We start from the raw sequence: 15,471 nt of genomic DNA, 5'->3' as shown, positions 1-15,471 counted from the left end.
TTGTACAGATACTGGTCCGGCTGTTTAACTCCAGGGGGTCGTGACGAAACCCTTTTTTTTCTCTCTCTCTCAGCGTCAACATCTCGTCACAGCAGCAGGTACAAGATGTTTCTACAGGTTATTAACATGTCAAATCCATGTAGATCTGTGTGTTTTTACCATGTTGTATATGTTGTAATAACCGATGGCAGTACTTCTCTTTCCATTATTGTGCACATCTTTTTACTTTGAATGTTGTCAGACACTTTGTGAACAAAAATGCTTTCTTTTTTTTTTTTTCTTCTCTCTCTCTTCCAAGATATTGTTCAAATAAACAGCAATGAAAAGCAGATTTGTGTCGGTGCTGTTTCATCAGTAAGGGAAGAAGAAAAGCAAAGACTTTTAACAGCTGAATAAAGTCTGAATGTTTAGTTAAACGGTAACTTCTAACGTCTAACTTTGCCAGATGAGACCTGAGAGTGACGTTTAGAGTGATAGTTCATGTGAAATTAACAGTGAAATGATTTAAGTGTCTGAAATTCAGTCGCCAACATAAAGCAGAAGTAAATTATCTTAGTCCTTAAACATCAGAAATCACCGGTACTCGTGACAAAAACAGTTCAAAACAAAGCCAGAAGTATCCAGGTTTTCATCCAAGATGTGAAATCATTATTGTATTTTTAAACTCTGTCACATGTGCAAAAATAATTCAGCCGGTTTGACCTCCACAGATCATTACACCATATTTATTAAATCTTACCACAGTAGTTCATAATATAAACATTAAAATTCATCAACATCTTTTTTACAGTCAGTCTTCTACAGAAAATATATACAGTCGATTATTAACATGCTAATACGTCACATATGTACAGCTTTAGTCTCTGACATATTTTTGTGTTTTTTTTTAAAAAATCCTGGATTCATACAGAAACAAAAGGTTGGATTCTGTCGTGTTTCTGTACAAACACTTTTATCTACATTTACACAGATAAAGCTGCTATTAATCAGCTGCTCCTGTGTAAATAATCTCTGTTCTCTGCAGATTTTTGGGGGGAAAACGGATCTCACCCAGAAAATGTCTCAGGGAACCTTGGTATTATTATATATATATATATATATATATATATATATATATATATATATATATATATATATATATATATATATATATATATATATATATATATATATATATATATATATATATATATATATATATATATATATATATATATATATATATTCTATATTAACTGGTGTTTTTCACTTGTTAAACCTGCAACAATCTGATCAGGTGGTTTTGTATCAAAGGTCAAAGAGATTTAAATGTTTCCCGACCAGAAGAAGAGGCCGACACCTCAATTATTCATGACTTCTGTTGAATAGTTATTATTTCTATCTAGAAAATGATTTTTCCTTCTTCTTTCAAACTATTCTCTGACTTTGTTGACTTTGACTTACACTCAGGAATCAGAGCTACTGAGGCCTTTAAAAAGACACCTGACACTTTAACTTGATCTTTTCACAACATTAACTGGAATGTCAATGATACAATTATAAAAACAAGTGCATCTTACTCTGCGGGTTTCCCTTAAAAGTCTCTCTTGTCTGTTTTGTTCTCACACTAATATATAATGCTAGTTTAGTTGAGACAAAGCTGCATGTTTAACATTATTTTTGAGTTTCCGTTTGTGACCTGCGGCTGCTGCGTCTCCTGATCTCAGCGATGGAAACTCGTGAGTCCAATTTAGTTCTACTCAGTGGAAATGATGTCTAAACATCATTTGTCACTGTCCAGTGAATATGTCCACCTTTGGTGATTTTTATATTATGGGATAAATTTAAGGATTACACGCTCCTTCATGAATTTAGCAGGATCTCAGGCTCATAAACGCATTTCAAAGCTGAGCGAATGATCTCAAAAATGCACTTTCACCAAGTTAAACACATGTTGTGTTAAATAATCCTTCTGATCAAATGTTTCTATTGTACATTATTGTTTACTGTGGTAACAGAGGATAGTACCTCTCCAACATGCATGGGGGTGATTTCTTATTCTCTAAACAAACATTTTTTGGAGTGCACTTGTCTCAGAGTCTGAAGTTATATTCAACGTTGAAACTATGTTATGTTGAACTCTGCAACAGTGCTTAAGGCTGTTTTTCTTAGTTCCTGAAGATGTGACGTTTTGTAGGTTTAAACTGTAACTGGACAGTGATGCTATGAGCGCTGGAGAAACAGAAAGAATTCTCCTTAAATTGATGTTTGATTGTTATCTTACTGAGTGAGAAAGCTACATCTTGCACCAAACAGCACTTTGTCCAGAACAATAAGATGAGACGCTGCCGGGTTCAGCGGTTTCTTAGCGGCGGCCTCGGCTGCAGGAGAGTCTTTATTCAAAGTTTGATATTGAGTCGTATCCGCTACTTCAGACAACAGATCATTCTCTGACCACAGCTTTTCTATTTAGTCGCTGCAGGGAGGGTTTTATCTCATCTTCCCTTTCTCATACCTGGTGTCTGATCCACCAGATGTTACTTTAATCTGTTTAACTGGAAGACCAAACACCATCAATCTGTCAAACTCGAGTCTCTGTTTTGCTGGATTTGTCCGTATGTTTGTCGTTCGCTCAGTTTGTTGAAGTCAAATCAAGGTTTGCGTTTTGGGCGGGGGCTCCAGTTTCCGTGACAACGCAGTGAGGATGAGGTTGAATTTGCTGTAGCGATCTGATTGGTTGACTGAAGCTCCGCGGCTTCCCCACAGCAGCCGCAGCTGAAAGTCCGTCTTAAACACCTCCAGCAGGTCTTGATCACACTGGAAACCTGAACGCACAAACACACACAAAATGATTTAGTCATAATGGAAAAAAAAAAAGATTGATATCTTCAGTTTCTATTTACTCTTCAAAAAATATACAGTAACTTATTTTTACCTTGTAAGATCTTCTGTGCGTTCACTGTGTAGCTCGTTGCGTTGTGTGCTACGTCGCGTGCAGCCTCTAGGTGGCGCAGCATGATGTCACAGCCCTGGTCGCTGGTCTCCCAGAGCTCCGCCCCCTCAGGTGTGATTGACGGACGCTCCATCAAAGTGAGGAGAGGCAGCAGGAGGGGGACGCAGACCACCGCGGGGGAGGAAGCTGCAGGAGGATGAAGGAAGGTAAATATTTTTAGTTGCTATTTAAAAATTAAAAACTTTCATTATTGTATTTTTGGGATAATAGACTGTTTTATTAGGATGTTATCACTAAAAAATCATACAAGAGTAAACAAATCAGCACTCTAGACCAACATCTTAGTTCATTAGCAGAAAATAAAACCTTTAATTGCACTGTAGATCTTTCAGGCTTCTTAAACTTTTCATACTGAGAATCAACTACAATAAAAGTAACTTCAAAACAACCAAAATTAAACCCTAAATGTTGCCTATGATCGCAAGTCTGCTTTTACATTAACGATTAACAGGTTTAAACACTTAATTTATTTTTAAAAAAACTTAATGTATTTAAAAAAATGTATGAAATATGGAAAGTTTAGTCTTAGTTTAGTTTAGTCTTAGATCTGTGCCCTCAAATTTATATCAAAGATTGTGAGCAGACTGTAGATTAAGAAACGATTAATGTATTTTCATGTATTTCACAGGATGTCTATAATATGAACCTGTAACTGCCAAATAACGAGCAGCAGGACAGGTCAGGTGCTCCACAACCTCCTTGTTTCTTTATTGTTGACCAAAATACACACAAATTCACATAAATCTCATGTTTGACTTCAGAAAAATGAAGATCTGACTGACTGAACTGATTCAATTTCAGCCTGATTTTCGCATATTTTTGGCTCTTTGACAATTTGTTTCTTACTCTTTTTCACAACAATCAGCTGCTCCTCTTGGGGTCAAGATGTTGAAGTGATGTAACTTTAACATGTGATCTGATTTATACCTCATTTACATTTGATCTGTATCTGAATATCTTATCTGGATAAGAAGATCCACATGTTAATACAAAGTGTAAATGCTTGCAGAACACATTGCGATCAGATAAACCACATTTGCTGTGATCACATTCTGAAGAAAGAACAGGAAATCTAATGAATTTAAGAAAGAATGACGTAATGTCCAGTTATTGCTTCCAGATAACGAGAAGGCTTATTAATACCTGGTGTAAACGGAAAGGCCTCTAGATTGGATGCTGTTATCCAAATAATGTATCCAGATACAGATCACATGTTAATACCAGTTGTAATGTATTATCGGGCATTAAGATATGACTGTAATGTGTCTGTGTCATGAGGATCATTTTTACAGCAGCAGTAACATCAGTTTCTGTGACACAGACACACGGAGGATGTGTGTATAACAGCAGCAGTAAACAGACAGATCAGTGTGTGTGTGTGTGTTTGCGTACCTGTGCCCTCATAGAGATTCTTGTAGAAAGGTTTGAGGGTTTTCTCGTAGCTGATGGCGGTCTGTGTGTAGTTCCTTCGCAGAGCTGTCCACGTTTCCTCCAAACGGCTGATCTGAACAGTGAAGAACGAACATCAGCTGAGTCTCAAATGTTTTTAACTTTTGTAATTTTTTCATTAGATGGGCTGAAATGGTCAAATATGAGTCCTGAGTGTAAGAAATTGTTCGAGTAGTGGGCGAGTTTTTTTTAATAGCTGCTGTTAGGTTTTAAGCTTTCAACCAAACAGGCTTATGAGGGAATGAGAAGTTAATCATGTTCACAATTGATGAATAATGCACACCTATTCTATGTTGACTATATACAGTACCAGTCAGTTTGGACACACCTTCCCATTCACTTCAATAAGAAAATATGTCCAAAATATTGACTGTTACTGTATGAATTTGCCTCATGTCTTCATCCATTTTGACTCTGATGAAGACACAGTAGTGCTGAAATACGTCTGGTGGACTATTAAAGGCTGTAAATCAATCATTGACCATGTTATTTTATGTTATTTATTGTTCATATAATAACATTAATAACATGAACACATTTTGTGTTTCTATCACTAATTACCTCAAATCTTCTCTGAGTGAATAAATGGTCATTTGTTTACTTTTGCATTTATGTTTGTGTTTTGTTACCTCTGCTTTTGTGTTTTGTTGGTTTGTGTGTGTGTGTGTGTGTGTGTGTGTTTGTGTGTGTGTGTGTGTGTGTGTTACCTGCGGCAGGTCCAGAGCTTTCATCAAGGCCGTGAAAGCGAACAGGTCGCCCACCGTGTCCTTCAGCTCCAACGCGACGAGGATGATGCGGTTTAACGTGGACGCCCGCTCCTCCACGCTGCCCGTGCACCCCAGAATATCCACGGCGACGCCTATCGCCATGGTGTGGTGCCTAGGAGACGGAGGGAGAGGTGGATTATCAACACCACCTGATGGCACCGTAGCGCTCGTGTCTGTTTTGCTTTTTGCTTCACTCTGTTTCTAATCTGATCTTTCAGTAGCTGTCTGGTTGAAGTCTCTGTCTGCAGGGGGAATTTATTTTCAGTACAGGACGGCTTCTGTGTTTACCAGACAGACAGTACAATCAACCAGCAGGTATGAATCACTACTGACGTCACCTCAGTTTGCAGTTTGGTGCAAGCTTCAGTTAAACCAGTATTGGCTTGTGACCCCTTAAAATAAATTAATTTCTACTCTCATCACAGGTTCGGGCCCCCATCCTACAATTTGAGCCCTGTTTTGGCTTTAAAATTATGCCAAATTACTTCCTGTTTACAATATACCCATGGATATACAGACATCTATCACTGGATTACTTTGATAATGGAGAAAACTTAAAAATGTGATGATTCAAGCAAGTTCTGGTGTTATAAGGAGTGTCTTTTTTTTATTTCTAAACAGATTTAGGGACATTTATTATGATTGACATTGGTGATAATATCCTCTGAAAGTGCAAGTCACACTGAATCATGTCTGTGTTCAGATTTGACAGAGTTATGACCCTGAGAAGGAGTTTGGCACTTAAGGTTTTTAAGTTCCTTAATTGCCTCCATGTGCTATGTGTCATAGCTACTGTTGCAGCTCCATCTGCTGACCTGACGAGCAGCCAAACAACTTGTTTTTTAGAACGCCAGTACGTCTCTCTCCCTCCACCACCACTCCCACGCCCCCCAAGAGAGGCGTGCCTCACACTTTGAAAACCTCTGGTTTAACCAAACTGACTTTTTCCTTCTTGGATTGTTTCATATGAAGGATTTTTAAAGATCTGGTGTGCTGAAAGTACCCAGTATTTCATATAAAAAAAGCCAAAATTACAGAAAAGTCAGCAAAAATAAACCCAATTTTGTGAAACAGAGATATATTTTTTACTTCTTTATCCCTTTAGCTGTCTTGTGGCCGCTCAGATTCATTTTGGGGCCATTCGGGGGTTCCTGAACCCCATGTTGGGAGCCACTGGGTTAAACTTAAAGGAACAGGTTGACATTTTGGGAAACATGCTTTTTCAGTTTCTTGCTGAGAGTTAAATGAGAGGACTGATACCACTCTCATGTCTGTAAGGTAAATATGAAGATACAGTTAGCTTAGCTTAGCATAAAGACTGGAAACAGGGGGAAACAAGTAGCCTTGGTCCGTCCAAAGTTTTAAAAAAATCTGCCTACCAGCACCTCTAAAGCTCATTAATTAGCATGATATAAGTCGCCTGTATCAAACGTAACAGTTTGTAATTTTATGATTATGTGCTGTAACTATTTGATGGTGCTGGTGAGCTGATTTTTTTACATTTGGACAGAAGCAAGCTCTGCTTTCTGTCTTTATGCTAAGCTAAGATAATCAGCTACTGGTGTTAGGTTCATATATAGCACACACACACAGAGAGAGAGGCAGAGGTATATCAAACTTCTCTTGGCAACAAAGCTAATAAGTGAATTTCACAAAATGTCAAACTATTCCTTTAAGTATGTACTGAGAGCTTTATGTGTGTAAATCTTTAGAGGGCTTAAACTTCCTGGAAATCATTGATGACCTCATGCTTCACAAGCACACATCACTAAAAAGTAAGAAGTTCAGTTTCTTCCTCTCACTCTGTATCTGTGTTCTAACATTTGTGCTTTTGTATGTATGTATATATGTTTATATGTACCTTTCCATCAGGTCCAGCCTCAGCTGTCGACCATGTGGCAAGGTCACCAGCTCCAGACCGGAGGCGACGCCCATCTGACCTTTTAGCTCTGGAGACACTCCGAGTATCCTCGCAACCTGGAGGAAAACAGTTTTACAAGTGGACGTTAAAATAGCGGTCAATTACATTTAGTGTTTCTATTTTCCTCTCTTGTTCTAGCGTGTGTGTGTGTGTGTTAATGGTTTGTTTGGTTCAGGGTTGTTTTCTTTCCGATTGATTGTCCTGCATCATGAGGATCATTTCACGGCAGCAGTAACATCAGCTTCTGAACAGAAATCTAATTTTGTGACACAGACACACAGAGGATGTGTGTATAACAGCAGCAGTAAACATGTTTACTTCCAAATTAGACAAGTGTCTTTGTGCATCTGGTGTCTCTTGAATTTCCTCAACACCTGTGCATGATTGTCTAAAATAGAAATTAGCAGCACCCTTTTTCTAATAAGGCACCCTATCTTAAGATTTTATAAGGCTGAGTCAATGGTTTTATTAATGATTGATCAATAATTTACTGATTTACAAGTCTTTTATGAGTTATTAATGACAACTTCCACTTTAGTTGATTGGAACCAGTGAACCAGTTGACCACTTAAATTAACATTTACAGCTGCAGATTTGATGGTTTGTTGCAAAGTGAGAAACTAACATGTATAACTGCATTATTAATTAATGTATTTATCATAATATAAAATATATATTTGCCAAAAGTTTTGTTTTGTCTGACTCTCGTGTGTACCTGGCAGTCGGCCATCAGCAGGTGTCTGGCGATACTGTGGTGGTTGTGGCTGAGCAGCAGCTCCTTCGCCCTCTTCAGCACCACCATCTCCAGCGGTTTGTTCTCCGGCGGCAGAAGCCGAGAGCCGAACTCCGCCGGCTGGAACACCGACTCCGTCTCCACCACCGGCCGCTGGAAACTGCTCCTCTTGCCCCGCTGCTGCTGCTGCTGCTCCTCCACCTCCCTCCCTGCGTCCTCCTCCTCTTCCTCGCTGGTGTTTTCTAAGGCTGCGATGGCATGATGGTAGGAGCTTCTGTCCAGCCCTCTCCGCCCTCCCACCTCCACCTCCTCCTCTCTCCCTCCCTCCCCTTCTCTCCTCAGTCTCTCCACGTAGCTGCAGAGCGCCGGCTGAAGTTCGAGGCCGCCGTCTGTGATGGAGTTCGGTGAATTCGGTTCCTCCCACTCCAGCGGGCTGCGGGACCTCAGGTCCGCAGGGCTCGGCTGCAGGTGTTCAGTCCGTCCTGTTATTGCATCTGAATCAGGATAATAAGCCAGTTCAGCAGGTGAAACTACAGAACTGTGTGAGTCTGCGGGGAGGAGCTGATGCTGGAACTTCAGAGGCTTCACTGGAGGGACCGGAGGAACTGTGGTGGCTGTGAAATAACAATCACATCCATTTACTTCAAAATCACAGTATATAAAGATGCATTTACTTTACTTTTTATTTATTGGTTTATTTAAGAGGGAGAGCGTACAGTAATAAATATTAGTCCCTGAACAGATGTCACAAATTCACACTAATATAAAAAATAATAATTATAATAATAAAGTCCTTTAATTAGGATATGAGCACAGATGTTATTTATTAAGAGACGCTCCAGTTGAGCTGATTTAATAACTTCTTAAAATGAAAATAAAGGCTAAAGGACATGAGGTGAAATATTCTTTAGCCAAATCAATTTATAATGTTTCTTTGGAATCAGTATCAACTACAGATTGATTGAGACATGTTGGCACATTGTAATTCTCCTCTTGGAAGGTCTATAAATCACTGTCCACCAAGAAAAAACATTTCAGAAATAGTTTTTCCACACTGCAATATGGACCCTGAACTCCTTCGCTTTCCTCAGATTACTGAGTGAACTGCAAACTGTGTGACTGTTGTGCTGCTTATTCTTAATATGCTGTTGAATATTTAAATTTGAACTGTGTACATGAGCTTGAGTCTGTGCAATGTTGTTAATGGTTTTGTTGATGAATTCATTTAATTGAAAGGGGAGTTAAACAAAGTTTGTTTGTATCTGGTTTCACTTGTTAAACTGCTACACGTAACATTAAACACATTTCTGCTGATGTTGCATTAATGCAGCATTACTGCCAAAACTAATCTGCTGGCACACAATGTAAAAAGCTTGTCTGTAGTGGCAGATAATTTTCATAATTTTATAGTAGTTAATATATTAAGACCAATAATAATTTGTTGATTTGATGATGATGAAAGTGGCTGTGTGCACCTGCCAGAATCAATATTTCCTGATAAATTATAGGTGGAAACATTTCATGACAAATAAAAAACAGCATTAGAGTAATTACCTCCACTCCTCCACGTACTACCGAGTGTTTCCATAGACATGGAGTCCAGAGGAGGTGCGGTGAGGCTGGAGGAGGTGGAGGAGGGGTCTGTGGGGTGGTTGGAGGAGCTGGAGGGGGGAAGCAGGGGCTGAAGACCGGGGGAGCGAGGCAGTCGACCCATAGGCACCTTACTGGGTTTGGGTGGCGGTTTAGGACACAGCTGGCTGTCAGAACCCCGGATGGCCTGACCTGGAGACGCACAAACAATACATAACATCGTCACATAACCTTTTAATTTATCAGTTGATATTAAAAGCTTTGCTGTGTTTAAGACATTTCTTATCTCTTTCTGTGACAGTGAACAGTAGAAGCCGCAATCTGTCTTTTATTTACTTTCTGATAACAAATTTGAATCACAGCAGGTGATAGCACATGAGCGCCGGGTTAAATTTAATTTCCTTTTCACATGCAAACAACAGTAGGAGTAAATAAAAAGAGGGCTTACACCTGCTGTACATGACTAAGTGCAGCTGTGTTCTTAATCAGATGCGTGTAAAAATGGATTTTATTTTCTACAACATGCACTGACCTGCCAAAGGCTCTACACATCTCCGTGGGAAAGACGGGCTCAGTACAGGCTCACTGCCCGTCCGAAACACCGGAGACTTGGGGCTAGAGCTCTGAAGGAGAGGGTCAGGAGGCTGCTGGGGCTGCGATTTGGACCCTGGAGGGTGAAGAAGAAACAGAGAGGAGAGCTAAGATTATTACAGAAATAGAGAATATAGAATAAAGGAAAAAAAAGAATAAATGAAGGGATATAAAAAAGGAGATGATGAGAGAAGAAAAGATTTTGAGTATAAAATGGAGAAAACTCTTTTGGTTTTTCGGATCTTATCATATAAGTTAGAATCATTTATTAAAAAAACATATAAAGAACAATAATCAATAAATAAATAAAACTAGAAATATCGCCTCCGCCAACCAGTCAAGTTGCAGTTTACATCTATGTCTGTTCAAAACTTCGAAGGAATTTAATAAAACGATCACCACAGTTTCAAGGTGGGCGCTCAAGAGTAGTGTCATTCAGTATAAGACCAAATGTGAAATATGGTCACAATCTCCCCTTCTGTTCCAGAGTTATAGCGTTGAATAATGTCCAGAAAAGCATTTATAAGATGTCATCACTTCATCATTTTCTCCTATTAGACATTTGTGTGAAACTTTGTCATAATTAGTGTATAAATTCTTGAGTTATGGCCAAAAAATGTGTTTTGTGAGGTCACTTTGACCTTTGACCACCAAATTCTAATCAATTCATCCTTGAGTCCAACTTGATGTTTGTGCCAAATTTGAAGAAACTCCCTCCAGGTGTTCCTGAGATATTGCGTTCACAAGAATGGTACAGACCGACAGATGGACAACCCAAAAACATAATGCCTCAGGCTGCAGCTGGCTGTCACCAGCGCAGCAGCATAATAAAATAATACTAAACTTCAAACAAATTAGAGGGCAAACAGTGCAGACTTTGGACAGTCTCTGGTCAAGGTGCTCTTGCTGCTGCACTCACCAAGAGCACCTTGATCACACAAAGTGATGGAAATAGTTGTGTGAGGAATGAAAAAACCCTGCCAGCCTTCTCACTTTGCGCACAGCTCGCCTAAAAAAAATAGTTGGATGCAGCTCACCTGATTCTGATGTCAGAATCGAGGTTTTAAACACTTTTAGACAATCCTTCCAGTGCTTCATTTGAAACATCCCATAGTCTTAAGAATCTTACTTACCAAGCGGTAGGAAGCTTTCCGATTGGTGCGCTTTGAGCGGGCGTCGCCTCTCCTGGGTGTGATTGAGACTTGCTGGTTGGCTGCCACAGCGATCCTTCAACCTGTGTGTGATGGATGTCAAAAACTCACATAAATAAACACACATATGTATAAACATATGCAGAGAAGAAATAAACTATCACATTTTGAATCAGCTATAATATTAATAGTGGATGACACGACAACTTCAGTATGAAAGAAAATGATCATCATCTGACTACAGAACTTTATAGAGTCTTTCAGCTCATTATTTTAGTTTCCCAGGATCTGTCTCAACGCTCTAATCAGCGTAATTTACAGCCGCAGCAGGCATCTGTTTTTAAAGAAAAAGCTCTAAAAAGCCACTGTGCACTACCTGCTCGGCACCAAACAGCACACAAACAAAGTTGGCAACTAGTTGGTGAACATGGTGGAAAATTTAGAAGCTAAAGAGACAGATATTTGTGAATATTTGACTTAGATTCACCAGTTGATCAGAGACTCAACTCCAAATGAATACTAGTGTTGCTCTGTATCTACTGGATGTGTAAAGAGGCAACTGTTTGCCACGTTCACCATACCAGCTTTATACGGTGATATGTTAGCTTTGTGTTTTTGTCAATTTAGAATAAAATGCACATACTACTATAGAAAGAAAGAAAAACAAAGTCACTTTTCCTTTATCCGCTCTTTTTTTTGTTGTTCCAAAGCTTTTTCTCTCTCTTCCACCCGTCTCTTGTCTTTTTCCTGTTATACTCCAGACCATATATTTATCTTTTCCGTGCTCCCGCTCTGTCTCTTAACTCAGACAGATATGGACTCCATACATTATGCTCCATGCACTCCTAAGCAGCGTAAAATTACACACTTCTGGTCCTTATCATATACCAAAGTCATACACTGTGTCTTTATTTATAGAGGATTTACGCTACATATGGAACATGTCATATATACAGCCTGTTGCCTGGGTGATGGATGTAAACAGCTCCAGGCTGTAAGTTAAAAGCTTAAAAGCATGGAGGGATTTAAGGGCTTGATTTAAGTCTTTCAGAGAGTGTGTGAGGGAAACAAAGAGAGGAGTGGGTGAAAGTGGGTCTCCATTTTTTAAATATAGCAGACAACATTGTATGTGGTGTGTAGCACACCACCCACTTTCAGTAATGGGCTCGTGGTGCTCGAAGCTGAGAAGTACGATGGTCTTTGACATAGTTTTTGTCAAATCTATCAATACGTGATCGTCTACAAACAACAAACACGTATTACTCAGCTGATTACTGACAAATATTAGTGTTTTGTTGGTAATCAGCACGTTTGTTCTGTACAAACCTGAGCTGGTTGCCTCGGCTCATGCCGTTGTCTTGGCAGTGTGTGCCGTCGTGCACGGCGTGTGTGCTGTCGTGCGTGTGTCCGTTGGTGATGTTGAGGCTGAGACGCTTCTGACTCCGCTTCTCCTGCTCCATCAGCCCCGTCTCTCTGTGATTACCGGACAGTCCGTACTTCTCTTCCAAGCAGCGGAGCGGCAGCCCGCGGTTAATTGGCTGGAAGATAATGGCTCCTACCACCTGAAATATGAATAAACAAATAGAAAAAAAGAGATAAAACAAACAGCAAACTGAACCAGATTTTCTCTGGGATGGTAAAAGTACGTTAAGTAGAAAATTCAAGAACTGTACACTCTCTGAGTTGAGGCACAAATCAGCAGGAAAGATGTACAATAATTCTGTCCAATCATATTCCTTCCACAGACTAATTTTAATGACTGAGTAATAATTATTTTAAACCCAAACACAAAGTTATGTTAATAGAATGTGTTTGAATCAGGGAAAAACAAACATTTACCAATGCTGTTAGCAAATTAAGCCATGAACAATAAGCTGCAAAAAAACCCAAAAACAAAACTATCTATATATTACTGACCACTGAGAAACCAGCTCTAATAAAACACATCTGCAGATTTTTCCCTGTAGGAACAGGTTACCTATAAAATCTTGACTGAACCCACCTGAGAGACGGGTTTTCTGTTGCCGACGTAGTATCTTATAAGCGCAGGGACACTGTCAAAACCTTCTCTTTCCAGTCGGTACTCGACTCTGGAGTAGGCTTCGTTCAACATCACCACCTGAAGGAGAGACGGGACGAATTGAGTCGTTTATTAGTTTATATGTTACTGTAGGTGCAGCTGCAATAATACACTTTTTGTGTCTACGATTAAATTAGTTTTAAGTGTAAATAAAAAACAAATCTGCTATTGTGACCTTGAGAAATCTTCAGATTATAACTCCATTTATACACTGAGAATCAACACAGTCTGCAGCTTTCAGTTTCTTGTTTTATATTGATTGAGGCTGTTTCATATAAAACTGAGGACAGCTGCTCTCAGCAGGAGTTGATGGACCAAACAATGCCTGAACACCAGCAAATAGTGGACCTATTTGCTGGTGTTCAGGCATTGTTTGCCAGGTTCATTGACAGGATGCCCTCAAATGTTTGTGACCTCTAGTGGTTGAAAGTCACTTAAAGTTCTGTAGCTTTGATTTGATGATATTAGTAAAACAATATTAACAAATGAGGCGTGTCATGGCGCCGTTCTTCCAGTGTTTTCGGTTGTCTCTTAGGCGCCACAGTAGGTTGTTTATAGGATTTGAACTTTTATAGGATTGTTACTGTAATTTTATTTATTATTTTACAACAGCACGACTGGCGAGGACACTCTTGGAAAAAGATCTTTTTATTTCAATGAGCCTTTTCATTATTAACTAAAAGTCATATAAAATAATATTCTTGCGAGGTAGTGGTATAACTTTGTGAACATTAAAGTGTTAGTTTTCTATTATTACATATATAGTCTTACCTTCTTGTTGATTTTAAAGTGCTGAGCAGCATTTCTCCACTGGGAAGTCAGAACATAACTTCCTGGACTGGACAGCGAATCACGGATCAGGAAATCTCCATCCCGCTGCACCAAGTTTTCTGCAACCTGGAACAATACAGAGGGTTACATGTGGGAACGCACACACACACACAGATACACACGCAGGCACACGGTGCTTGTTTACAGTACTAACATTTAATTAAATCTAACAATGGTACGCTGTTGTACTGTTACCTTCTTTATGAGCTCAGTGCCTGCTAGTCTGCAATGTTTACGTAAGATATGAAGATATTTAAAACCTCAACCTCTCGTTTGTCCAGCGAGAAAATCTTCCAGTGGATTTACTTTGATTTATACTTTGACTTTTACATGGAAAACCAGCTCTTTGACTAATTCTTCAACTCATCTGCAGTGCAGATTGAAGAAATCTTAACTCAACATCCACTTACTAGATTTTTCCAGACATTTTAACCACACCACATGACCTCACGTTTCATACTTAAAGTGACAACTGAGCTATCTCTAGAAGATGCAGCTGAAAGCTCCAGAAAAACATAGTAAGAGGACCTTGATTTAAGATTAATATTAAGATTAGTAAATGCCAAACTTTCTTGCCATATATGATTCTAAACTTAATATTAGTTTTGGACTGTTGGTTAGATGAAACAAGCAATTTGAACACTTTTTAACGTTGTATAGACAAAACTATTTATCAATTAACTGAGAAAATTATGGGCAGATTAGTTGATAATGAAAGACCTACAGTACATGCAAACATAAAAGCTTTTAAAAGTCTAGATGCAAAACTCTGTCTTCATTAACTTCTAGCTCTTATTAAATAGGAACAGATGATCAATATTAGATTACACTCCACTGAATCAATACACAATTAAAAGCAGGGCAATGCAAAAAAATTCAAAGACATGAGCTTCAATGTTTCATTCAGAAATTAGAACTACGTTTTGGTTTAACAAGTAACAAAAAGGCTGAAAATCTTATTTTTATTTCCATTTACTGTAGCTCTCTCTCTCTCTCTCTCTCTCTCTCTCTCTCTCTCTCTCAGTCACACACACATGCACACACACATGCACACACACAATTACAGACTTTAATTAAGCAAGTGTTTGTATAGTATATAATGGTAGTTTAGTTTAACCAAAGGAAGCAGCTTATTAAAAACGATTACATCTCAGAGCGAGCTTTCAGAGGGAGCTAACAATCTCTCTCTCTCTCTCTCTCTCTCTCTCTTACACACACACACACACATATATATACACATATACATACACACACACCATAAAGAAAGAGTCTTTTTATACACTTACCCAATGTTACAACCCGAGCTCTGCTGCTGAGGCCACTATTTAAGCTATAATCTTCCTATGAGCGCTGTGTGTGCAGTGTG

At 39.0% G+C, this 15,471-nt stretch overlaps 1 protein-coding gene across 3 annotated transcripts in view; it reads right to left on the bottom strand.

Moving 5' to 3' along the window:
* Nucleotides 1-1,413: 1,413 nt before the first annotated feature.
* Nucleotides 1,414-15,471, bottom strand: part of bcar3 (BCAR3 adaptor protein, NSP family member) — an 82,295-nt gene continuing 68,237 nt past the window's right edge. For all 3 annotated transcript variants that reach the window (XM_067596326.1, XM_067596327.1, XM_067596328.1), the window contains 12 exons: nucleotides 14,046-14,171; nucleotides 13,197-13,313; nucleotides 12,521-12,756; nucleotides 11,177-11,277; nucleotides 9,985-10,119; nucleotides 9,417-9,644; nucleotides 7,845-8,476; nucleotides 7,070-7,185; nucleotides 5,149-5,320; nucleotides 4,385-4,496; nucleotides 2,915-3,118; nucleotides 1,414-2,804 (listed from right to left, as the gene is read on the bottom strand). In XM_067596326.1, the coding sequence (XP_067452427.1) occupies nucleotides 2,626-2,804; nucleotides 2,915-3,118; nucleotides 4,385-4,496; nucleotides 5,149-5,320; nucleotides 7,070-7,185; nucleotides 7,845-8,476; nucleotides 9,417-9,644; nucleotides 9,985-10,119; nucleotides 11,177-11,277; nucleotides 12,521-12,756; nucleotides 13,197-13,313; nucleotides 14,046-14,171 (2,358 nt within the window). In that variant the 3' untranslated portion in view covers nucleotides 1,414-2,625. The remainder of the gene's footprint in view (nucleotides 2,805-2,914; nucleotides 3,119-4,384; nucleotides 4,497-5,148; nucleotides 5,321-7,069; nucleotides 7,186-7,844; nucleotides 8,477-9,416; nucleotides 9,645-9,984; nucleotides 10,120-11,176; nucleotides 11,278-12,520; nucleotides 12,757-13,196; nucleotides 13,314-14,045; nucleotides 14,172-15,471) is intronic.

This window comes from Thunnus thynnus, chromosome 8, assembly GCF_963924715.1.
Source record: "Thunnus thynnus chromosome 8, fThuThy2.1, whole genome shotgun sequence".
Taxonomy (NCBI): domain Eukaryota; kingdom Metazoa; phylum Chordata; class Actinopteri; order Scombriformes; family Scombridae; genus Thunnus; species Thunnus thynnus.
Note: the sequence above shows the minus strand (reverse complement) of the source record. Positions and strands in the feature narration are given on the sequence as shown.